We start from the raw sequence: 25,190 nt of genomic DNA, 5'->3' as shown, positions 1-25,190 counted from the left end.
GCACTACCCTGGCCAACCTTATTTGTATACTATTTTTTTAAGACAAATCTTCCATTGGAATATCAGAGTGATATCAATAAATCAACTGAAATGGGATAAATGCCATTGACCTTTGTCCTTGTCTGCTTCACTCCCAGCTCGATGCTCACAATGACTTTAAAATACAAGCTTTCTGGCTGGCTGCACTGATCTCACAGTTCCACAGAGAGAGCTTCTAACATTTAATAACCTCTTTCACTTCACTTCATCCAGCACTGGCTCTCTGCTGCTTGCATTTTCGTTCTGGCAAAGGAGGAGGTGGACTAGCTGTTATATACCAGCAACCAATAAATCTCACTAAAGCTGATGACATTTCCATACATGGTTGTGAGGCCCTCATCACCAGATGCAACCCTACATTAACTTCCTCCTGTAACTTCCTTCTCCTTTACAGCCCACCACCTAGCAATGCAGCATTCCCAGACACATTTCAATAAACCCTTTCAACCCTTGTAACACTACACTCCAATCTATGCATTCTTGGTGACCTAAACATCTGGTTTGACAAAGCCAATATACCCCATCCAAAAACCATCATCACTGGCCTAATCACAATGAAACTACATTAGATCGTACAAAATAAACACATCCTATATGTCATTTGCACTAATCCAAAACTAGCTATCTTTCAAAGGATTACTTCACTCACATGGTCACACTACCATTTGCTAGCTTTCCAACATAAACCACTATACCTCAACATGCCTAAGACCACCTTACGTGCTTCCGCCTATCGACCATGGAATAAACACAGTTTTGAATACTTATAAAAACAACCAACATCAAAAACAGATCTAGACACAATACATTTCGATGAAACATTTTATGAGTGGCTATCAGAAGCTTTTGATATCCTAATACCACTAAGAACAAAAAGACAGGACAAAAACAAGCACCTAAGCAATAAAGAATTTTATAAAATTCCCACCTAATTTTGTAAACATAAATGCACAGAAGGAACTCATCACATTACTTAACAAGCATTTGCAATACAAAAGGTCTTGCATTTGTGAGAGTTAGAGCTGTTGGCGTTGTAAATGACAATGTCTTTTACCTATGTGTTTTTGTTTGGAATGTAGTAGCTGTATGAACAGAGACACAGATGCAGCACTGTCTAGACGGCTTAGAATGAGGAATTCCCACAGGACCAAAGAAGCAGCTGCAGCACTGTTTACAGGACTAATAATGAGGAAATACCACTGGGACCATAGAAGCAGCTAACAGCACTGCCTACAGGACCTAGAATGAGAAATTACCACTGAGACCAGAGAAGCAGCTAGCAGGACTACCTACAGGACTAAGAATGAGAGATTACCACTGGGACCAGAGAAGCTGCTAGCAGCACTGCCAAGAGGACTTAGAATGAGTAATTACTGACGGGTCCAGAGAAGCAGCTAGCAGCACTGTCTAGAGGACTTACCACTGGGTCCATAGAAGCAGTTAGCAGCACTACCTAAAGCATGTAGAATGAGTAATTACAGACAAGTCAAGAAAAGCAGCTTTGTCTAGAAGCCTTAGAATGAATAATTACTAAGTGGATCAGAGAAGCAGCTTGCAGCACTTCGTAGATGACTAAGAATGAAGAATTACCACTGGGACCAGAAAGGCAGCTGCGGCACTGTCTTGAGGACTTAGAATGAGGAATTACCACTGCGACCAGAGAAGCAGATGCATCATTGTCTATAGAGCTAAGAATGAGGAATTACCGCTGGGACCAGAGAAGCAGCTAGCAGCACTTCCTAGAGGTCTAAGAATGAGGAATTACCACTGGGACCAGAGAAGCAGCACTGTCTAGAGGACTTAAAATGAGGAATTACCACTGGGACAAGGGAAGCAGCAGCAGCATTATCTACAGGGCTAAGAATGAGGAATTATCTCTGGGACCAGAGAAGCAGCTAGCAGCACTGTCTAGAGGACTTAGAATGAAGAATTACCACTGGGACTAGAGACGTAGCTAGCAGCACTGCCTAGAGGACATAAAATGAGGAATTGCCGCTGGGACCAGAGAAGCAGCTAGCAGCACTCCCTAAAGGACTGAGAATGAGTAATTACCAACGGGTCCAGAGAAGCAGCTTGCAGCATCGTCTGGTGGACTTAGAATGAGGAATTACCAACGGGACCAGAGAAGCAGCTAGCAGCATTATCTAGAGGACTTAGAATCAGTAATTACAGACAGGTCCAATGAAGCAGCTTGCAGCACTGTCTAAAGAACTTAGAATGAGGATTTACCAAAGGGACCAGAGAAGCAGCTGCAGCCCTTCCTAGAGGTCTAAGAATGAGGAATTACCACTGGGACCAGAGAAGCAGTTTACAGCACTTCCTAGAGGACTAAGAATGAGGAATTACCACTGGGACCAGAGAAGCAGCTGCAGCACTGTTTAGAGGACTTTAGAATGAGGAAGACTGAAAGTGGATAAGTGTGTGCTTGCTGGAGGGTGCAAAACATGCACAGAGTGCCAATTATTTTCAAAACAGCAGTGGAGGAAAAAGTGGCTTTGAAAACATCAATTAAGTATATGTGAGCAGAGGCACAAGAACAAACAAAACCTGAAATCTTCAGTGCCTTTCTAAACACAATATTTTCAGTGGTGTGGTGTGGTATGGACAACCAAAAGAAAACTAAGTCTTCAATACCCAGATGGGAAGAGGGAGGAGGGACCATCACACGCTGTAACAGGAGGAAGCGTGAAGGTAGTGTGATGGCCAACAAAAAAATTCTCTTAGTGAAATCGCCTGGAAGGGAACTAAGTACACAAAGGAGTGACATTTGGAAAAATGCACCAATAAAAGGAAGCACTTAAGGCAAGTACAACAAAGAACAAATGGCAATAGTGGGTGTGGTTAAAGGCCACAGACTGAAAACAGCAAGTCTTGCAGACAGCGCATGTGCACAGCCTAGACTCGACCTAAAGATTCACTGACAAACTAGCAAATCATTATGCAACCAAAGCAGACATGTTGGACTCCTATTTAAAACAAAGGAAAGCCACCAGCACAAAACCATTTACAAAAATCCCCTCCAAGTGCAGGCTAACCTAGCCTCTGCCTTCCTTCAAACAAATTTCACAAAGTAAATTTATGGATCCGATCAAAGCAATCAGGCTTTGACCCTTGTCTACCACAAATCTTTAAGAACATTCTTCTAACTACCTCTACTGCCACACCAGTAAGAGGAATCATCAATAACTCTTTACCTACAGGAATCTTTCCTGAAGCCCTAAAAAAGGTATACATATGCCCATTATTAAAGAAAACAAACATGGACCTGCATGACCCCAACAACTACAGACCAATTACAAATGGGCCTTTCCCAAGTAACCTGATCGAAAGAGCAGTATTCGCCTCAATGTCACAATTCATTGAAGATAATTCCATACTTTCAGACTACTACACAGGATTTCTCCTAGGAAGAGGCACATAATCTGCTCTCATTGCCATCTGGGATTACCTTAAAAACACAGTAGACAACAAAAGGGAAGATGCACTACTTCTCTTGAACCTCTTAGCTGACACAGTTGACCATGACAGTCTAATACAAAGACTAAATGAAGCTGGCATACGGGGGACTGAGCCTGAGTGGATCACATCCTACCTTCAACACAGAACAAATGTAATCTATACTCCCCTTTCTCATCCAAACCGCAATTCACAAAAGCAGGGGTCTCTAAAGGCTCTATCATCTCACCCATGCTTTTCAACATCTAAATGAAGTTATTACCGACAATGATCATGGAATTTCAGCTCACATGATATAACTATGCAGATGACAATCAAATACCTCTTAAACTGGAAAGCCCCAAAGACACTGGAAGCTTAAAAATCTTCAGTTTCCTCTGAGCCATTGATCAGTGGATGACATAGAACCATCTCAAATTGAATGCTTCCAAAATTGAAATACTAACATGTGACTATTGGGAAAACTATGACCTATTCTGCGGCTGGCCTGGCGTCCTGAGACCACCTCTTAAATTATCTAAGGAAGTAAGAAACCTTGGAATTACCCTGCATTCCAAGCTATCAATGAATGTCCAGGTGGACAAATTCGCAAGATTGAGCTTTATTACTATGAAAACTCTGCGGTGACTCTTACCTCACCGGGGATTTCCACATATGGCCCAGGCTACTATCTCTTGTACTGTTTAAACTTAATTTCACCAATGGCCTCTACCACGCACCATCTTTATCAACTATGAAAAGACTACAACGGATTCAGAACTCTGCTGTCAGACTACTCCTCCATGTAAAGCCACAAGTCCACATCTCTCCTGCCTTCAGGGCCCTACATTGGTTATTGGTTGCCAGAAATCCACTTGTGCCCTAAGGTAACGGTAACTCGCGCCACCGCTATGCAAATTTTTTTTCATCCAAAATGTTACTGCAAATATTACATTGGCATTATCAATTATGTTATCGGAGATGTCATGGGTGCCATAATTTGTGGGGTAATTAGCAGTGCATGGAGAGGGTGTGGGTTATAGTTAACTGAGATAACTCTATACCTGGTGAATTTCTCTGGTTTGTACATTTAAAATGTGAGCCTAACTATAACGTCCTTGTAACCTTTATTTTTTTAAGTGAATTTCTATGTTTTATTAAATTCTATTGCCTAACTCTAACGTCCCTTTGTTTTATTCAGTGAATTTCTATGTTTTTTTTTTACATATAGTAATTTTCATTACTATACGTTAATCCAACCACCACTTCACATGGCCTTTGGCCATGCTTGGCAGCGGGTGGCCATAGGGCCTGATGTTAACCCGATATAAGCACCCAACTTTGCAACATGCACGACATTCGCTGTGCGCAGATGAGGTTGCCCAATTTTACGCAGTGCACAGCCCTTTTGTTGTGCGTGGTGGAAGTTGGCCGCGGCCTCTCTGGGTTTGAGAATAGGTGAGAGAGGGTGTATCCTGGTGCAAGGGTGGTAGTGAGAGTGTCTTGGATTGAGAGTGCGTACATCAGTGTTTTAGTGGGTGCGTCTGTGTGTGCGCAGGTCTGTGAGTGGGTGCATGAAGGTTTCAGTGGGTCTGTTAGTGGGTGTGTGAGAATCTGAGTGGGTCTGTGAGTGGGTGTGTGAGTGTCTGAGTGAGTCTGTGACTGGGTGCGTGAGGGTCTGACTGGAGCTGTGAGTGGGTGCAGGAGGGTCCTGAGTGGGTTTGTGAGTGGGTGTGTGAGTGTCTGAGTGGGTCTGTGACTGGGTGCGTAAGTGTCTGAGTGGGTGTGTGAGTGGGAGAAAGAGATTGAAAGAGAAAGAGAGAGTGAGAGAGACATAGAGTTTTTCAGGCTTTGATGTAGGATATACTTAGAATGAGATAGTTCTGCACAATTTGAAAGATTTTTTTTGTCAGTGTAAAATAGTAAGATCACTTTTCAGTATAAGCCTTAAACATGTGCAGTTGAAACGAAATTTAAGGAGGGAAATGACTACATCTGGCGTCGAACCCTAAACTCTCACAGTGAAGGTCTGACACCTTCACCGTTATGCTATAATTGTTTTTTAAACTATTTCTTTGCCCTTCATAGGCTATCTGGGACTGCGGGGAGCGTTAAGGCCTACCCAGTGGTTCCACCCCATCACCCCATTTAAAAAAAATTTTTTTTACATTTGATGGCCCTTTGCGAGCTATCTGGGACCCCAAGGGAGCCTCAAGGCCTCGCCTGCGGTCCCATTGCTTCAGCAAGCAAGGAGCTGCTTTTATTAGCAGGTCCCTGGTTGTTGGAGCAATGTTTTCATCTGCATGCAGGGAAGACAGATAGATGAAAACTCCACAGGTCCTGCTACATGTTTGCTGTGACTTGGTTGTAGCTACAAAGCTGCCGCCAAGCCACAGCAAACATAGCAGAACCTGGCCCTGGGGGGTGGCAGTCACAGGGCTCATCAGTGGATCCTCGAGGGGAGCCATGTGCCCCCTCCCCAATGTGGAAGTAGCCCTGGGGAGGTGGTTGTCCTTGGGGCTTAAAGCCATGGGGAGGTGGCGGTCCCCGGGGCTGTGTGCCTCCCCCACACAATTTAAATATAGCTCCTGGGAAGTGGTGGTTCCCAGGTTGTGGGGGCACGGGGCCCTCCTGCCCCCACACATATTTCCTGCATCACTCTTGGGAGGTGGCGGTCCCCAGGGCTATGGGGGTGGGGGGAGGCAGCCCCCTGCTACAAATAAACAATGCTTCTGGGACGTGGCTCCACGGGGGCTTAAAAAAGATGAAGAGCGGGAGTCCGCACTTTGCTTTTTTATTTTTTTTTATTTACAGCAGATCTGCCATGACTCCCGCTGTAAATTTTAAAAAATGCTTTTCAACCCTGGTGGGGTGGTCCCTGTGGGACACCACCACTGGAGCTAAGAGGTGAGGGTGTCTCTACCCTGGCCCCTTTTCTTTTTTTTACATCTTTGTCTGGGACTAGGCTCAAGCCAAGTCCCAACACGGCTGCCAACACTTCCTTGCTGAATTGTTGACAGTAACATCAACAAAGGCAGGGTAGAGTTATAGGGTTCCCCTGGTGTTGTGCAGAATTGTTGACAGTAAATCAGATCTCAGCACGAGATCGGGAGGGCTCGCAAATCCTTCGCGTCCCTATATATACAACTTCGGATTTCCTTTATATTCTAAAAAACTACACAAAATGTCAAAAAGGGCTCTTTCTGGACCAAGAGCTACCTTTCTGTAAAATTTGGTGTAATTCTGTCCAGTGGTTTTGGCACTTTCGCTGTTCACTTTTTCCTATGGGAACTAACATTGGAAATGCACTGATTTTCACCCCCTTTATCTCACCCCCTGAAACTTTCCAGACAGCAGCTCACATGACTGTTGAAATTTTGGAGAAATGTTCTTGAAGATTCGTCAACCAGGGCCAAAGATATAGGCAAGTAAACAACAGCCTTTTCGATAGAAACTAGATCATAACTATAATATATATCTATATTTATATGCTTAATGTTTATATAAGTCATTGCATAGTTTTCATATAAGTTATTTGAATAGATGCTTATGGGTCTCTCTTTTATCTATCAAAATATGTAAATAGTATCATGATTATTTAATCAACAAGTGCTTCACTATTGAAATATTGAGAAAAATCTAAAAAAATGATATGTTATAAATATTCACAAATAAATTAGCTAAAAATGCAGCAATACTTGAAAGTCTCAGTTTATAAAATACTCATTTAAATCTCAATATATTCTGTTCCTTATACTTGTATACCCTCTCTATGTACTTATGTATCTATATATTTTTTACTTTTCTCCTACTGTAGAAGGAAAAAAAATTGACTCTCTCCAATGCATTACTCTGTCTCATCCTGTACCTCTCTCAATATATCCTCTGCCTCTACTCTCTGACTCATCCCACACCTCATTCTACTACTGTGATCTCCAAAATAACCCTTTCTAGGCTCTTCTCTCCTCTATCCCTCCTTGAATCACCCTAAACCTAATTTCACTACTATGGTCTCCTAAACAACCCTTTCTAAATTCTTCCCTCATGTATCCCTCTTTTGATGATCTCAAACCTCATTTTACTAGTATGATATCCCTAATTCATTTCTAGAGACTCTTTCCTCCTCCATCTCTTTTACTCACCCCAAACTTCATCTTATTACTATGATCTCCCACATAACACTTTCTAGCCTCTTTCCTCTTCTATCCCTCCATCATACTATTCAATCCAACTAACAGACACCACTCAAATTAACTCATATTTCCCTATAGTAATCTTTTTTTGGTTCTGGAGTAGCGTGCTACTCACCGAAAAGCACTTCAACGCCTTGTCAGGGGTAGTAAGCACTATATACAGTTATAACTACAATATATTTTCTAGTCTTGCTCCCTTGCCAGTACAGGTCTACCCTCCTTTTAAGTTTGTCTTTCTGAAACGTGTTTGCCCACTCATCTTGCATACCCTTCCAATGTGTTTTCTACCCTCTCCCCTTATTGACTTCCAACACATGTTCTTCCGTGTCTCCGTACTCAGGCAGTCACAATGGTTATGATGCTGGTTCCAGCTAGAGTTGCTGCCGCCACTTGAGAGCGCGGAGGAGGGACATAGAGGAGACAGGGGGGCAGCATGAGGTAGTTCAGAATACGAGTAAAAAAGGAGGCCGGGTAGCATGCATGAATGCATGATAATCTAGGAAGTAATATCTATGAGTGGTACTCAGAAGGACGAATGAGAAGTAAGGGCAGAACCAACGACGTAGTGGAGCACCCACTATACCAAATCACTTGAGGGCGTCTGGGACAGACTAAATTGTTTTATGGCCAGTGCTTTAAATGGAAAAATAGAAGTGCAGGTACTCTGTAATAGAGTACCTGCTTGTTTCTGAGAAGTGCCGGTACTCTCCAATTAAAAGTATTACGTTTTTCCTGAGATATGCCGGTACTCTCCCTCTCAAAATAAAGAAGTGCCGGTACTCAGTACCGGAGAGTACCGGCCCATTTAAAGCACTGTTTGTAGCCCTTCTTAATTTTCTTCTCTGGCTTGCAAGCCGTTGCTAGACAGAAGGAGAAAGTTGTCAATACTAGAAAAATAAACTGCCAGGAACAACTTTGGGATGAGGATGGGCAGAGGAGAGAGGGTTTCAAAGAAGCTTAAAACTGTGTCAGAAAGGAAAAGCGGCAAAGAAAATAAAAATAAGAGGAAAATGCAATTAGATAGGGTGAAGGAAAGAAAGACGCAAGCAAATAAGAAAAGAAAGAAGGAAAGTTAAAAAGAAGCAGATGGAACGACTGCACAAAAGAAGAACAGACAGAAGGAGGAAAGGACAGAACGAGAAACAGGATGGGAGAGAGAAGGAAAGAATGAAACTTGGATAAAACGATGCGAAAAGAAAAAAGAATGAAGCAAAGAAATAAAAATGGGAAAGAGAAATAAAGTAGTAAAGCAGAACAATAGAATTAAATATTAGAAAGAAGAAATGAGGGGCAGGTGACAGGAGATAGAAGAAAGGAAAAGAAAGAATTAAGAAGTTGAAGGAATACAAAAAGAAACTGGGATGGCAGAAAGGGGCGAAGGGTGGACAGAATGGTCAAAAAGAAGGAAAGATGAAAAGCGGTAAAAAAATTAAACAGGAATATAAAGATGGACAAACAGATAGAAAGGACACACAAAATGAAAGAAGAATGGACAGAAGAAATGCGGAAGAAATGAGAGGCTATTTGAATGGAAGGAAAGAAACAAAGTACGAAACAAAGAGAAAAAAGCAAAGAATAAATGAAAAAAGACGTCAATACTGGAACTGTGCAGTTTTCGCCAAATTCTTTTAAAACCATACTGTAAAATGCATCATTTTGAAGCACTTCCCTCGGAGGTACAATTCCCTCGGCTCCTTAACAGAAAGGGTCGGCATCGCGCACTTTGCCAGGACATTTTGTTCCACGTGGCTCAAAGTGGGGGGCATTTTATTTTGGGGCTGGGCTACGGAGAGAACAGGCTGAAACGGAAGATGAGTGGGCGGCAGATATAAGACGGAGATGGCCCAGCAATAACGTCATTATAAGACAGAGGATGAAGATGAGGAAGAAAGAAGGTAAACTAAAAACGGAGGTTTTAAAGACAAGGACGAGAAGTCACATTACAAATCTCAACAAAACGAGCCCAATTGTCCAATTGAAATATAAAGGAAGAGTGCCCATCTCTTAAAGGCACCGTTTTCTAATTTCATGCCGTAGGCTTGTGTGAAACTATGCCAGCAGCAGTCCACCTGTACTTATTTTAATACTACAGGCTATACTACAGGCTACTACCCCAGCCAGCGTCGTGAAGCAAGGTACGAATGTGCGGTAGTTCACAAGTGGCCACAAATTAGCTTATTTTTAGCGGTAGATGCCCTATGGCCTTCTGCATAATAACCGCCAGCTTAGTGAGCACACCTGATTTGATTGGTAGCTGCAACCTAGGGAAAATCTTTGTTTGTAATTGATCGCACTTACTGCGGCATGACTCCTGGCTTGCACTTGAAGGTGTAATCTTCGCTGTCTGAATCCGAGGAACTGGTACCTGGGAAAAGAGAGCAGAGTCAATATCTTGTTCTGTGGTCATCTTGAGTAAAGCATGAGAAACTGCATCCCCTGCTAACCTGCAGTTAGAGTGAGGAGTACCTGGCCCTCAGCTAGGCTTGCAGCATCCAGGCCTCAAGTTATGTTGATGCCATACCATATCTCCCACACTCACACCCACTGCCTGACATCAACCATTCACCATGGTTGGTTGGGAACTAGTAAGTGTAGCTCTAGCTAAAATGCAAACACGTTGTTTAGATGGGCACCACTGGCCAAAAATATTCACATGGGCTACCGTACATGTAGTATTTTAAACGCAGATTTCAGTTCTGTTAATCTCCCATTAGTCGCCAGGCCCTGCCTATCGGCTTCAGGAGTACACCTCATTGCGTGCCACCGTGCCGAAGGCGACGGACCCTGTTTGCCCACAGTGCTGAAAGTGGCAGACCTTGTTTACCCACAGTGCCGAAGTGCGACGGACTTTTATGCCCACATGATCCAAGGCGATGTGGTGTGGTTGTGAACGAGTCCTGACTAAAAAGACCCTGTCATTATTAGAACGCTGCACCACACAGAAGCAAAGACAAAAATCTGCAAAAAAAGAGGACCCTTAGGAGGTGAGAGATCCCAGGCTGCCCGCCAACAGACCCACTTTCTACTTTCCACTTATACAGAAGTGGCTAAACAGCATTTGGGGTACAGTCGCCCTTTGTAGTGGATTCTTTTTTCAAGTGCAGCCCCACTGTCACTTCAAAAGAGAGGAAGCTGGACACAAGTAGATGCCTTCTGGAAGACCTACCCTCCCTTCCTCCCCATCAGCCCTGCTCCTTCCTTACACGTAACCCAGGGGATCGCGGTCTCTGCAGTCAGTATAGCCTTGGAAAGGTCCAGTGAGGCATGTGGATCCTCAACCTCAACGGCTCCAAGAGAACAAGCACTGGCAAATCCAATAAGTCTCACATATGCAAGAGCTATTGGCTTTGCCAATCCGTTTTAGCCATGTTGTACACCAGCATGGCTAATAGTTAGTGGCATGCAGTGTCGTAGAGGGGAATGGTGAAGAGTGGAATAGTGTTGTAGAGTATAGTGGCAAAGATAACCGTCTATTGGAATAGCATAGTTTGGAGTTGTGTAGAGTGGCACACACTGGAGTGGCGTAGAGGGGACTGATGTAGAGTGTACTGGCATAGAGGTTTGCAGAGTATAAGTGGCGGAGAGTGCAACAGCATTGAGTACAGTGGCACTGAATTCAGTGGCGTACAATGCAGTGTTATGCAATGCAGTGGTGTCGATTAAAGTGGTGAAGAGTAGAGTGGAGTGGTGCAGAGTGGTGTGGCACAGAGTGGCGTGGAGTGACGCAGAGTAGAGTGGCACAGAATAAAGTGGCGCAGACTTGAGTAGAGTGGCATAGAATGTGGTGGCATAGACTGTAGTGGCATAAAGTGGAATGGTGTAGAGTGGTGCAGAGTAGAGTAGCACAGAGTTGAGTGATGCAGAGGGCAATGGCGCAGGAGTGGAGTGGCGTAGAGTTGAGTGGCACAGAGTGCAGTGGTGTGGAGTGCAGAGTAGAGTTGAGTGGAATAGAGAGCAGTGCCATACAGTGGTGCAGAGTAGAGTAGCATAGGATAGTGTACAGTGCCGTACAGTACAGTGGCAGAGTGCAGTGGCACACAGTGGAGAAGCGTGGAGTGGATTAGTGCAGAGTAAAGTGGCGTAGAGTTAAGTGGCAGAAAGTGCAGTGTAGCAGAGTAGAGTGTCAGAGTGCAGTGGAGAAGAGTGGAGTAGAGTGGTGTATAGAGCAGTGTCGTAGAGTAGATTGTTTCAAAGTACAGTGCAGAGGCGTAGAGTGCAGTGACATAGGGTGCAGTTGTGGAGAATGCATTGGGGTAGAGTGCTGTGGTTAAATGTAGAGTGGCATAGAGAGGAGTGGTGCAGAGTGGAGTGGTGCAGAGTGGAGTAGAGTGACTTAGAATGCAATGCAGTAGAGTAGATTCTTTCAGGGAAGAGTGAAGTGGCATAGAGTGGAGTTGTGCAGAGAAGATTGGTGTGCCCTAGACTGCAGTGGTGTAGAGTGCAGTGGTGAAACATGCAGTGGAGTAGAGTACAGCGGCAAAGAGTGCAGTGGCAGAGAATGGAGTGGTGCAGAGTTCAATGGTATGGAGTGGTGTAATGTTAAGTGGTGCAGAGTAGAGTGCACTGGTGTGGAGTGGTGCAGAGTAGAGTAGAGTGGCAGAGAGTGGAGTGTTCATGGTGTGGTAGCACACTGCCATTACAGACAACACATTTTCAATTGAAGTGACCACTACATTTGCACAGTCATCCTGTTTTACTGAAAAAAACTATACAGTGCACAGGCGATAATGTGTGGAAATAGCATCACCCTAGTTAAATTGATTTGTTTTGATCATATTAAACTATTTGTTTCCAATACACTTCAGAAATAACAAAAAATGTGCTTCATTTGAGCGTTCATCATTCTGATATATTCTGAAATACTTATACAATTCATTTAAATGTTGTCGTGTGCTACAAAAAAACTCTTTTGTGACCCCAGTATCCAGAAAGATTGTCATATAAATCTCATTCTGAAGTCAGGGAACAAAAAGCAAACTAGTGCCCTCGGAAGATGGCGCCTGGCAATTGACTTTGGTTTTTGAATGCACAACAAATGTGACAATATAAGACCAAGATGTTGTGTGCTAGAAAAACTCTTTCCTATCCCAAGTATCCAGCAAGATTGTCACATAAATCCTCTCACATTGAAGTCAGAGAAAAAAAGTAAACAAGCACCCTCTGAAGACAGCGCCTGGCATTTGACCTCAGTCTTTGAATGCACAGCAAATATGACGAGATGAGAACAAGATTTACAGGCCTATTTACAGACAGGGTTGACTCAGAAGGATAGTGTATATAAGGTTTTGGCAAGGGAGGGGCAAAGCTCAAGCTGGACAGACTAAAACAAATAAAGCTAGCACATGGAAAGCAAGAAAATGTGAGTTACAAACCAACCAGTCAATGGCAAGCAACGGGCAGAATGTCAACTTTCTGAATGTCCCCAAGAGGCACTCTTTACGAGTTCTAAAATGCAGTGGCTCATCACAGAAGCTGACAAAGCTATCAATAGCACGTTCACATTCTTTCAAATCCGTGGCAATCGGCCTATTTGCACGCAGCTGTCTCAGTCGTGACTACATTAGTCTGAAATGTGCTGGGTTTATTTCCACTGACTCCAGACACACCTGATTCATCTCTAAGTAACCATTAGGTATGCATCTCCATTCAGCTACAGCGCATGTAATATCATACATCTGACACAGTAATTGGTAATCCTTCAATTTAGGGGCATGTCAGAACAGCAGTACTATCTGACTCACACCATTCAGCCCTGTAGGGAAGTACATGTCTCAAAATGGGTCGAATGCACTCATCGTACGCAGGTGGCGGCTACATGATGGCTTTGCAATGTCCATGCTATAACTATTTAAATAGTTTTTATCTGTTGATATTTGTGTCTATGTTACCAAAGGTTTTTTAAAAGGTTCCAAAAATGAAGCAACCCCTACTGTTCCGTTTTGTTGCATTTGTAATAAAGCATGGGGCAATCAGGATGTGTTCCAAATATTATCCATGGTATAAAATTGACCAAACTGGCTGCACACTGTTTTATGCTGTTTACATAATAAATAAGCATCGGCAAAGCCAATAGGCCTCAAAACAGCCCACTGCAATGAAAATTCAAAATAAAAAAATGTTTTTTTCGGGATGCAATGTATATATGAGAAAAATAACTTATTGTGTGATAATTCAGTGTGCTTTTGAGATGTAAAATATCCTCTTTGGCATTTCAATGCAAGCAAGTCATGATACAGAAAACAACCAATAGCATATTGAGAGAGATACTATTATTGTGCTGGGAGGATCCAAAGTCTGATCTACTTATTTTTAAAGAATGAGTTAACAATAGTTAGGCAGATATATGCAATGTGAAGGCAGACATAAAAATGGAGGTAAACATACTCTGCCACTTTTCAAATCGATTCAGCCACCGTCTGGTTGACAATATATTTTGGATAATTCAAAATAAGTAGGCCAATTTGTAAATCGCAGATTTGCTGGGAAGGGCGGGGTTATTTTAAACCAGACATCTCTTTCACTACTGCTACACTACACATTTCTGTTTCTGTGACTTTTTTTTTTACCTATTCCGTTCCACTTTTTTTGCACATGTACTACATTTTGTCTCAATGAAACTACAAGAGAAATATTGCTATGGGCTACGATGTTTTACCTAATCTGTGGCAGAGTAAAATATTTGTACTCAGGCAAAAAGGTTTTCCATTAACCCCAACAAAAAGTTGGTGGTAATTGCATGGCAAAAATGGATAAAGGTATTCTGTAATTCAGTTATTGCATGTTAATCCTCCTTTTAGCCAGTGAAACATTAAGTCTGATCTTAAGAATACGGTAACGTTATTCTCTCACCGGACCATCACCTCTGGATCTAACATGGAAATAGAATGTGCAATGCTGTGCTTTTACCCTATACATCACAACTGCTCGCCTGTATTTTTTCAGCGGTTCATCTATTTTATATGCCAAAAACACAAATTACACTTGTATAGTCTAACTTATTTATTCAGTCTTTTCTTTTCCTCACTTTGTATGTCGAATTTGACACTGCATATTGGAAGTTGTAGTCCTGAAATGACCCCTATTCACCCTACTTGAATCTCTATTCACAATCAGGTTGTGGTCAAGGGGGCTTTTACATTAAGGTCCACAATTAAAACACCACAACAGTGACATTATCACAGGATATAACGTGAAAACATGGCTTTCTGGTTTACTTTCTTTACTAACAGGTCGTGTACGAGCCTTGCAGGCTTACAGGGTGCTTACTTATCCTGAGTGGCAGAGCCCCCCCTGTGCAGGTGTACACAAACAGTGTGGGACCTGAAGCTGTCCTCTGTGTCGTGTGGACGCTAATACAGGTGTGAGTATCTCCCCTGTTACTGTACCTTCAACAAACACTTCTGCTGATGTGCTGTCTGTGCCAGCGGTGTTGGTGGCCACACAGCTGTAGCGCCCGGTGTCTTCCTCGAAGGCTTCTGTGATGACCAGTGAATGCAAGCCTCCGTCCTCACAGCAGATCTGGATGTCTGGAGAGCTGTGCAGCTCCTTCCCTTCACAGAACCACCTTGTAGACCAACATGCCAGTTGCAGGAAGGGGGGGGGGGGGGCACACAGCAAGGGCACATAGAAAAGAGAGAGAGAGAAAGGCAAGAACCACCAGTTAGTTTGGCACAGTACCAAGATTTTTCAAATGACTATAGGGCAATGAATCACATTATCTAAGATGAGAAAAAATTCAGCCTTCAAAGAACTAAAACAGCTGTACCAAGCACCTGGGGCACATAACAGCTAATAAAAACCTGTATATATTACAGCTCGGTGTCACGGGAGAGTTGATGCAGGAAAGAGCACCCAGGAAGACCCTTCTTGGGGATATGCTTGTTCCCATGCTCTTTAAGAATTAAACATGGCGTTGTACACTTAGTTTCCTTTCATCACTCCTTACAATAATGAACTATATCTCTTATCCAGTGGCATTGTTTGAATCTTTAAATTGTTTGATTGCTTTCTGCATTGAGTGCAGTTTTTTTGCATAGCGTAGGGTTTGCATTTGATTACATGTATGTGTGTGTGTGTCTGTTTGTGAAGTGCCACTCTCCACACCACTTCCAAGACAGTATATGACTCAACTTGATACAGTTGGCTTATTCATTATCAGTCATCAATAACCAACCACTAGTAATACATGAACATATAAAAAAAGAATGGAACACTTTTACACTTATGCATTATTGAACATTACACTTTAAACAAGCAATTTGGGGGAAATACATTTTACCGGGGAAAGTGATAGGGAAGTAATATTAAGGATGCTGCTTCTGAAGAAGGTCCACACTGCTGAAGTGGATCCCATGCACATGAAACTATTTGGGGGTCTGATTCACAAAGGTAAATTTAACATTTGTAGATGTACCTAAGTGTAGATCTGCTCCTACATCTATGTGTAACTCTCTATTTTTTTCTATTTCGAAGTTTAGTCTTGCATGTCTCCATCTCCTCCAATAAGGGAATAGAACCTCCTATGACTGAATTTACCAGTGTAAAATTACTGGTGACTTCTTCCCAACTAATGGTGGAGGTATCCATCATCTATGCTGAACTGTTCCTAAAGGAAATTATAGGACAATTTTATGAAGTTTAATTTTCAATAGTTAATTAAAATACTTTAATGTAAATTATAAATGCAAAATAATTTAAAAGATTGAATATGAATGTGTAATTCATAAAATAGAAAATATATAAAATGATCGCAAATTAAATTTGTATTCAATTCTAAAAGAATTCAAACATATTACACTTATACATTTTTATTTTTATGTAGCTATTTAATACCCATCCTCACTAGCATCTTTCTTTTTCTTTTTATTAATAGTAAACATAATTAAAAGTCCTATATTTTATTAAAATACTTTTCATAGAGCGAATCACGTGTCAGGGTTTGCTTGTTTTCATTCAAAGTTGGTGCGGATGGCATTTTACCAATTCAATGCTGTAATACTGTGCCTGGAGTGGTAAAAGGCTTTTGTTATTTCTCAGCTTGGCGTGGATAGCATTTGCTAATCTTATGCTTAAAGACTTTGCTGTAAAAGTAGCAAAAGGCCTTGTCACTTTCTAGCTCTGCACTGTGATAATCATATACTTTAAAAACTCTGCTATAAAAACAGACATCTGAAGTGAGCAGATTCAGAGTGTTGGTGGTGTTGTAGGTACTCCATAGAAATGAACCGGTCTCCACCAAAAGCTGGGGAAATGACCCAGCGTTTCATGCTCCATACATGTAAATAGTTTAACATTAATGGAACTTATTTGCCAGTTTGCTTCTGTTCCTTACCCCCCCACATTGCTCTCCCTCGTGCTTCTGTTTTGTTTTTAGGTCGAGCATAGCAGTGCGCAAGCGCTGCTTTTCAACATGTTGTAATCTCTTCTGTGGGCTTTAACCACGCCCATCTCACACCCATCACTTTCATTCATTCCTGGGCTTGCCTTTCAAAAATCCCTTGATGTTATTGGTAAATGCTCTACATTTGTCCTGCCTTGAGGCTGTTTTGTTACGCCTTGCAGACTGACCCTGCTACATGGATTATTGTGCGATCGGTCGTATACTTTAGTGTGGGTAAACTACTTTTTTCTTTTGTCTCTCCCCTTCCCGCTCCCTCCCATGCCCCCTCCCTTAAGAGACTTCATAGAAAGCTCCGTGAGCAGGGAGGGGGCAGGTCACACAGCTCCTGTGGCAAAATGATCATAAATACTACAGAAAGAATGTAATGGCACTCCCCACCACTGACGTGGTACGACTGCCACAGTCTTCAGAGAAGAGGGCAGACATGGCTTTCACAGACGACACAGCAATGTGCCCGAAATCACAGGGGCTGCTACGGGCAAGCATGCCAGTGCACCTCTCCCTATCTTTGTGTTCGGCTACCTTTGGCCTCATAATACAATCTGTTCTGTGTAAATATTGATTCCCCTCCTCATACAGACACAGACACACCCATGCCGAATATGCTTTTTTTAAAAAATACATTGTATAGATTTCAGGCCTTTCATTCGCCATACCCTTTTCGGTTACAAAATAACTATAACTTTTATTTGTTTTCTGTTTTTTTCCTTACATTTTCCAAAGCAAGTCGAGTCAGGGTGCATTATAAGCATATATTGCCAGTATAACATAATTCTAGATAAAAAAATGCAGGGCACTATAATGTTCTTAAATAATAATACATCTATTTTAACCCAATCAAATGTGCAATTAAAAGCTTTTGACCTTTTTTCGCAATACGTCCTCGTTCAATTCTGCTCTCGACTGGCCGAAAATTCTCGAGAGTCAGAGATTAAACTAAGAGCATTTGAGAGACAGATTTTCACACATCCTGTGTTTATAATTTAAATAACTTCGTTCAAATTATTGCAGTCGGGGTGTGGTCCGTAGCATGGGCCTGTCCCCAGAGTATGCTAGACACTCCCTGCAGAACACTGACATATTTCCTAAGGGACATCGAGTTACCTGCTCAACCAGCAACAATATGATTGTTAATAAGGAAAGGTTTAGAGTCCTCAGGCAGTCCCCCACCCTGTCACAGCTCAGGAAGGACCTCAAGACCTGGCTCTTTGACTGATCCTCAGCATCCCCCCCTCACCTCCCCCAGCACCTTGTGACCATCACGGGTGAGTAGCCGCACTTTACAAATCGCTGATTGATTGATTGAGAGTGGGATGTTAAAGGTACAAGTAGGTTCAGTATGTGAAAGGTAAAAACACTGATAATTCACCGAATTCGCTGGGGCCACAGGAAGGTGCTTTCTTGTGTCTACAGACTGACCAGGGTAGTGTGCGTGTGGCGAAGAGACATAATATAAATGTGTATTTGTGGAGTGCCTATTCACCACTCAGAAGTGTCTCAGCGCTACACACAGGTAACAATGTTTACTGTTCGCCGTCTACAGGTACTCATTATATCGACCATTGAAGAATGAAACGGTCATGTTATCTGACAGTTTTGAATTTGAACCTCTAATTATGAGGTCAAACACACTCTCGGTTCTTGCAGAGGCCTCTCTGGATTTGGTTTTTAAAGGGACACAGAAGGGCCCACAAATAATACTGGTCGAGCCACCCTCAACGGGAACCATGCAGAGAACGCGCATGCGCACAACTCTTTCATCTTCTGCACCCTTTTCACTCTCTCCTTGCATCTCCTTCAGTTCACCAGTCTCCTCGCACACATAGAATGCATCCACTCATCTGTGTGCACTGCATGTTTTAACTTCCCCCATAGATTTTTTGATAGCTTTGTAACTCCATCGCATTCTTTCGCACATAATCACATTTACAATTGGTGGCTGGTGCATCCGAGCATGCCTATGTGAGTTCTGCAGAGCGGCCAAGGACTAGATGAGTATGTATTTCGGTCCCCTTTATGACCCACTGACAGGCACTCCGACAAATTCACTTTCATTAGAAGTGAACTCCTCAGATCTTAGCTGTAGCCCGCCTACAACCTGTCCTCTCCCAGCTACATAGGAGCAGCTCTTATCACGCTACACCCTATACATGAATCATATACTGTTTGGAAGGAAAACTACAGATACACACCAAAGCAAATACTCATAGGGATGCAAGTCTAAGCCAAATGTAAACAGAAACATTGCTCTTCCTATTCTGGGAGGGCAGTGTCTGGTTTTGCTGGTTGTGGCTGTGTCTGGGGTACATTTAGAGCTGGACCACCACCCACTCCCCACCAGCGGCCCCACTGCTTAAACTCACTCATAAACTCTTCTCTCCCTGCTCCTCCTGTATTTTTACATCACAAATATCAAGTGGATGATCTCCCCAGTGTCTCACTCCCTTTCTCTTAAGAGAGATATGACACGTTTAAGGTCGAGCATAACAGCAACATGTTGTAATCTATTTTGTGGACTGGAATTATGTAGCAGAGAGGACCAAATTATGCGGCAGGGCTGACCAAATTATGAGGCAAGAAAAGTCCAGTTATGCATTTACAACGCCAATAGCTCTAACTCAACTAAATGCAAGACCTATTGCATTGCACATGCTTGTTTATATAGCAGGAATTCTGCCCCAGGAGGATTGGAGCGCTTTACATTTGAGCACCACTTATATTACAGCTGGCCACGTTAATAATTTTTTAGCCATAGCATAAGAAGTGTTGTGTCTGGAATCACAGGATGCTCAGCCGACACAGGGATTGCAAACGGGGTCCTCACTTTCGGAGCCCGCAGCTCTGTTTCTCTTTCCGTATGTGTGTTTATCTCAGTGCTCCGGGTTGCTGTTCACTGTCCCTGCAACCCTATGATGGAATCCTTGCTGAGAGCACACATCTCAAAGGGTATCCTCCAATTATTGTCATATGGCATAGCAGTTTTCTTCTTTAAATAATAGATTCGAAAGCTATTTCATTATCAAAAAAGTACACCTCATAAATCATCTGCCCGATACTAGAGTAAAGTACCTTGCACAATTAGCGTGCTCTTGCCACCTATTCCACGTCCAGTCGTGGGCTGTAGGGACAGTGGGCAGCCTAGTGCTGCAGAGAAGAAGAAGAAGAAGAAGATGGCAGAGATGTTTATTCACTGAAAGACTACCTTGGTTTGGCAGGGAGGGACCGAGTGGAGATGCCTGTGATGTCGCTGGGCAGGAAGCCACTAACAAACAACAATGGCCGGACTCTCAAAACTTTGAAAGAGGAAGGAGTGAAGATTTGGAAATCACCTCGAGTCGTAAGGAGGCATTAAAAGTAAAAAGTCAAAACCGAAACATAACAGCCTGTTGTGTTGAAAGTGCACGTGATAATAACTGCGAACAAGAAGTTTCACGATTTTTTTGTACAGCCCATGATTTTCATAAGGTGCGTGGTTTTACCTACTCATAAAATAATCCAGCCCCCCACCCTGATTTTAGTTTCTTCTTTTTTATATTTCACACATACAGCAGCTTTGAGCACACACGTCACCTGAATCACTCCACTCCAGACAATGCCACTCTATGCCACTTTACTTCACTCTGTGCCACTCCAATCTATGCCACTTCACTCTACAACACTCTACTTCATTCTGCTCACTCTACTCTACGATACTCTGCTCAAACTGACTGTACAAAACTCTATTCCACTCTAGAACACTCTACTTCACACCCCTCTGTGACATTCTACGCCACTCTACACCACTCCAAAACACTTTAATCCACTCTACATCACTCCACTGTACACCACTCTACTGTACTTCACTCCACTCTATGCTACTCCACAACACCCTACTCCACTCTACGCCACTCCACATCCCTCCACTCGGAAACTCTACTCCACACCACTCCATGCCACTCCACTCTATGCCACTTTCCTCCACTCTAAACCACTCAATTCTACAACACTCTACTCTAAACACTCTTCACCACTTCATGACACTCTAGTCCACTCTACGATACTCTATCTCTCCCCACTCTATGACACTCCATTGTTGACCTCTCAATGCCACAAAACTCTATTCCACTCTACGACAGTGTACTCCCCATCACTCCATGACACTCTACACCACTCCACTCTACAACAATCTATGCTACTCCACTCTACTCCACTCTATGGCATTGTTCACCACACTACTCCCCAATGCTCTTTGCAATTCTATTCCACTCCACGCCACTTTACTCTACTCATTCTTCAACACACCACTATACACCACCATATGTCATTCCACTCTGCACCACTCTACGTCACTCCATCCTATGCCACTCCATTCTAAGACATTCTACACCACGCCATGCTACTTTACTCCATTCTACACCACTCTACTCTACTCCACTCTACATCACTCTACAACTCTCTACTCCACTCCATTCTAAGACTCTCCACTCTGTGACAGTCTATTCCACTCTACACCACTGCACGCCACTCTACACCACTCAACTCTATACCACTCCACTCTTCACCACTCCAGGGCACTCCGCTCCACTGTACACTAGTCCAGTTCACTCTATTACACTCCATTCCACTTTACACCACTCCACTTCAAGACACTCTACTCTACTCCATAAAGCTCCACTTTATACCACTTTGCACCACTTCACTCTAAGACACCCTACCCCACTTTAGTCCACTCTATGCCGCTCTACTCTACCATGCTCTACTGCATTCTAAGCCACTCCACAACACTCTAATCCACTCTTCGCCATTTTACTCCACTCAACACCACTCCACTTTATGTTACTCTACTCTATAACACTCTACTGCACTCCAATCTACAACACTGTACTCTACTCTATGCAACCCCACTCTATGGACGACACTCTACTCCACTCTGCACCACTCCACGACACTCTGCTCCACTCTCTGCCACTCCACTCTACGACACTCTACTCCACTCCAAGCCACTAAACTCTATGACACTCCACTCTAAGCCACTCAGCTCTACAGCACTCCACTCCACTCTGTGCCATTCCAGTCTTCGCCACTCCATTCTATGCCACTCCACTTAACTCCACTGTATGCCACTGTACTCCAGTTTACGCTTCTCTTTGACACTCTACACCATTCCATTCTATGACACTGTTATTCCATTTTATGCCAATCCATTTCATGACACTCTACTCCACTCAATGCCACTGCACTCCATGACACTCTATTCTGCTGCACAATGCCACTACCCTTTAGCCACATTGAACGACAGCCACACTGGTGTACAACATGTGTGTGTTTTGTGGCAGAATGTTTCTCCCAATACCCCTCCTTAATTTTCGCCCATCCCCAGCCATTTTATAGTAAATATTCCCCACTTTTCCACAACTCTCCTTGGGCCCTCATACAATTACTACAAACACGAATACCTACACGAGCAGAGATCTTCAAACAGAAAAGATAGGAGAGGCAAAGGTGGAAATCACCAACCGTAGGTTAGTGAATTGCATTTCATAGTAAGTTAATAGTACTACTGGAGCACTACTCTAAATACTCCAAAATGCAGTTTGTGATTCTGGCCCAATTTTTTGCCCCTATACGAAACACACTACCATGCAAAGTTCCACCAGTGTAGTGGATGTTCTGCATTAGTAAATGGGTAAATGGGATTTGCACCAGAAAGTTCCTTATATTGTGGTTTTGTTAATGAAGATTTGCGAAACGCCTTTGCAAGTTCCAATTTTTGCAGTGATAACTAGCACACTACCACTGCAAAATGTTTTGAAGAAATTGATGAACATGTCTGTTGGAAAGTGAGCAACAAAGGGTCTTTGAAAGTCTTTGTGCTTTGGTTCGATTGGAGGGCCGGGTTTGCCCTTATTTAACAGGGAAAAAATGACAATTAGTAAAGGATGACTTGGTGCTGAACTTCAAAGAGCTGAGCCGGCACTAATCACTTGCAGTGCTGAAGTTACCCATGTGGACTATTTCTGCATGCGTGAACGTCAAGAATATGCTCACTGGGGTGTGATGATGGCTGCCACATGACCTCACTTGGATGCAGGCACCCGATGTCCTCTACTCTGCAATAAGAGCATCACCGCTCTATTAATATGAAGATGCCCAAGGAGAAGTGCTTTGCCACCCACGTTTTGTTTAGGAATACACGATGCACGTATGAAGCTGATTCGCACTACAAATCACAATTGTGTTGGGAAACAGTCCAGGGTCAAATCTTTACCGAACCCATTCAAACAGGGGCAACTGCAGCACATTCATTGTGCATAGTAAATCATGAAGCCATGTAAGGAGATGAAAATGCGAGGTTTCACGAGGTCTCGAAAGTAAGACAACTACCACATTGTCAATGTTTGCAGATTAGGTCAAGCTCAAGGGAGAGTCAAGGGAAGAACAGATCATTTTAGGTTCTGAAGACATAAACAGACTTGCAACTATGGCGCCAGATTTTTAAAATCCGCACTAGTTCACTGTTTGGATGATATCTGTTAAAATATATCATATTCGCCGTGACGGGACATAAATTCTATTTTAGACTTGGAAAAGGACATCAAGGTTTTTAGCGCTCGTAAATAAACAAGAACACAATGTACTGGTAAGGCAGTGGAAAGGCAACTCTGCTGTGCTGGAGTCACTTTGTGGGGTTGAAGCAAAGATGTAATTCTGCAGCTGTACAAGGACGAAGTTGTTGTCATGACTAGTTCTATCAAGAGGTTTGGGCTTTAACATCTAAAAAATGCTAAATTAGATCGAACAAAAGGCACGGGAAAGACAGATCCAGACTTTACGGTCAGGCATCCCACTGCATTTGCACTAAGGTCGCATGTTGGTTTGAGCAAAGACAAGTGAAAAAAACAGTTCCAAGCCAACACACAGCACCTTATGTGGTGCAAGTGATGTAAACCGATGTATTTAGGGGTTTAGGAAGTATAAAAATATGTATTTAACTGGGAAAACCTGCTATACTGTGCCTTTTGACAGCAGAAGACTACTGTTGGAATCCAAAATGAAATTCCAAATTAGTTAATAAACTACAATCATTGTAAAAAATATGCATGGAACTTGCAATAAGCAATGGCGAAAGGGGTAAAACCCATTGCTCCTGTGTCTGTGTATTGTATATTGCCCGTGTAAACTCTGGTAACAAATAAAACTGTCTCTAACCATAACAAACAAGCATTTGCAATGCAATGGGTCTCGCGTTTACTCGAGTTAAAGCTATTAGCATTGTAAACTCCTAATCGGACTTTTCTTGCCACATAAACTGAAAAGGAAAACGGTTTCACATAAGCGAGCCCATGGCCACCATGAGCACAAAGCAAACACACAAAAGGAAACATAAGTTTGCTTGCAGTGAAATGTATTGGCAAAAGTGCAATTATCCATGAAACCGAAAAAGTGCAATTATCCATGTAACCGGCAAAAGTGCAACTATCTGTGTAACAGGGTCGATGTCATGTAAAGCGCGCTACTACTGCCCAGCGAGATCGCGCTGCCTATGAAATAAAGAGGAAAAATAGTGCAGAAACCATACGGAAAACATAGAGCCTCAAATGTTTTCAGGTTTGCCCGGTGCGCTCAAGGCAGGCTAAACACCAGAAAAGGCATGACGTATGCATGCCTTTCACTAATTAAATCAAGCTAATTTAAAAAAAGGCACGACCATGAACCAACCAAAATTATGGGCTTGACATGGGCGTAGTTAAAAGCCCACAGAGAGATTACACCAGGGACAGAGCTCTTTGCACTCAACCCTAAAAAGGGCTTCAAACAAAGGGTCAGTGCAACAGGAGTGTATAATACATCTTTTGTTTGGCATAAATGACCATCTCTGATTGGCTTCAGCCAGTACTAAGGTGTTGACTTCACCTCAGCAGGTAGGGTTTTTGAAATTCATCAATACTCATTTGTGTTAGCACTTTGGCATGTAACAAAAAAGCAGCATTTCCTGCCTAAGACGATACAACAAATCAAATTCAAACGTCTCTGCTTGACCCACAAAGATCTCGATGACTTGGCATCCCACCAGTCAAAACAGCTGACCACAGCCTACAGCTGGCCTTCATACACTTTCTGGACATCTGACAGGCATTATCAAG

At 42.8% G+C, this 25,190-nt stretch overlaps 1 protein-coding gene across 6 annotated transcripts in view; it reads right to left on the bottom strand.

Annotated features, from left to right (window-relative positions):
• Positions 1–25,190, bottom strand: part of PALLD (palladin, cytoskeletal associated protein) — an 847,172-nt gene that overhangs the window by 431,891 nt on the left and 390,091 nt on the right. For all 6 annotated transcript variants that reach the window (XM_069244048.1, XM_069244031.1, XM_069244040.1 and 3 more), the window contains 2 exons: positions 15,053–15,231; positions 9,966–10,032 (listed from right to left, as the gene is read on the bottom strand). In XM_069244048.1, coding sequence (XP_069100149.1) covers positions 9,966–10,032; positions 15,053–15,231 — 246 coding nt within the window. The remainder of the gene's footprint in view (positions 1–9,965; positions 10,033–15,052; positions 15,232–25,190) is intronic.

Source organism: Pleurodeles waltl, chromosome 1_2 (genome assembly GCF_031143425.1).
Source record: "Pleurodeles waltl isolate 20211129_DDA chromosome 1_2, aPleWal1.hap1.20221129, whole genome shotgun sequence".
In the NCBI taxonomy this organism is placed as follows: Eukaryota; Metazoa; Chordata; class Amphibia; order Caudata; family Salamandridae; genus Pleurodeles; species Pleurodeles waltl.
The sequence above is the reverse complement of the archived record's forward strand: the minus strand, read 5'-3'. Positions and strand labels throughout refer to the sequence as shown.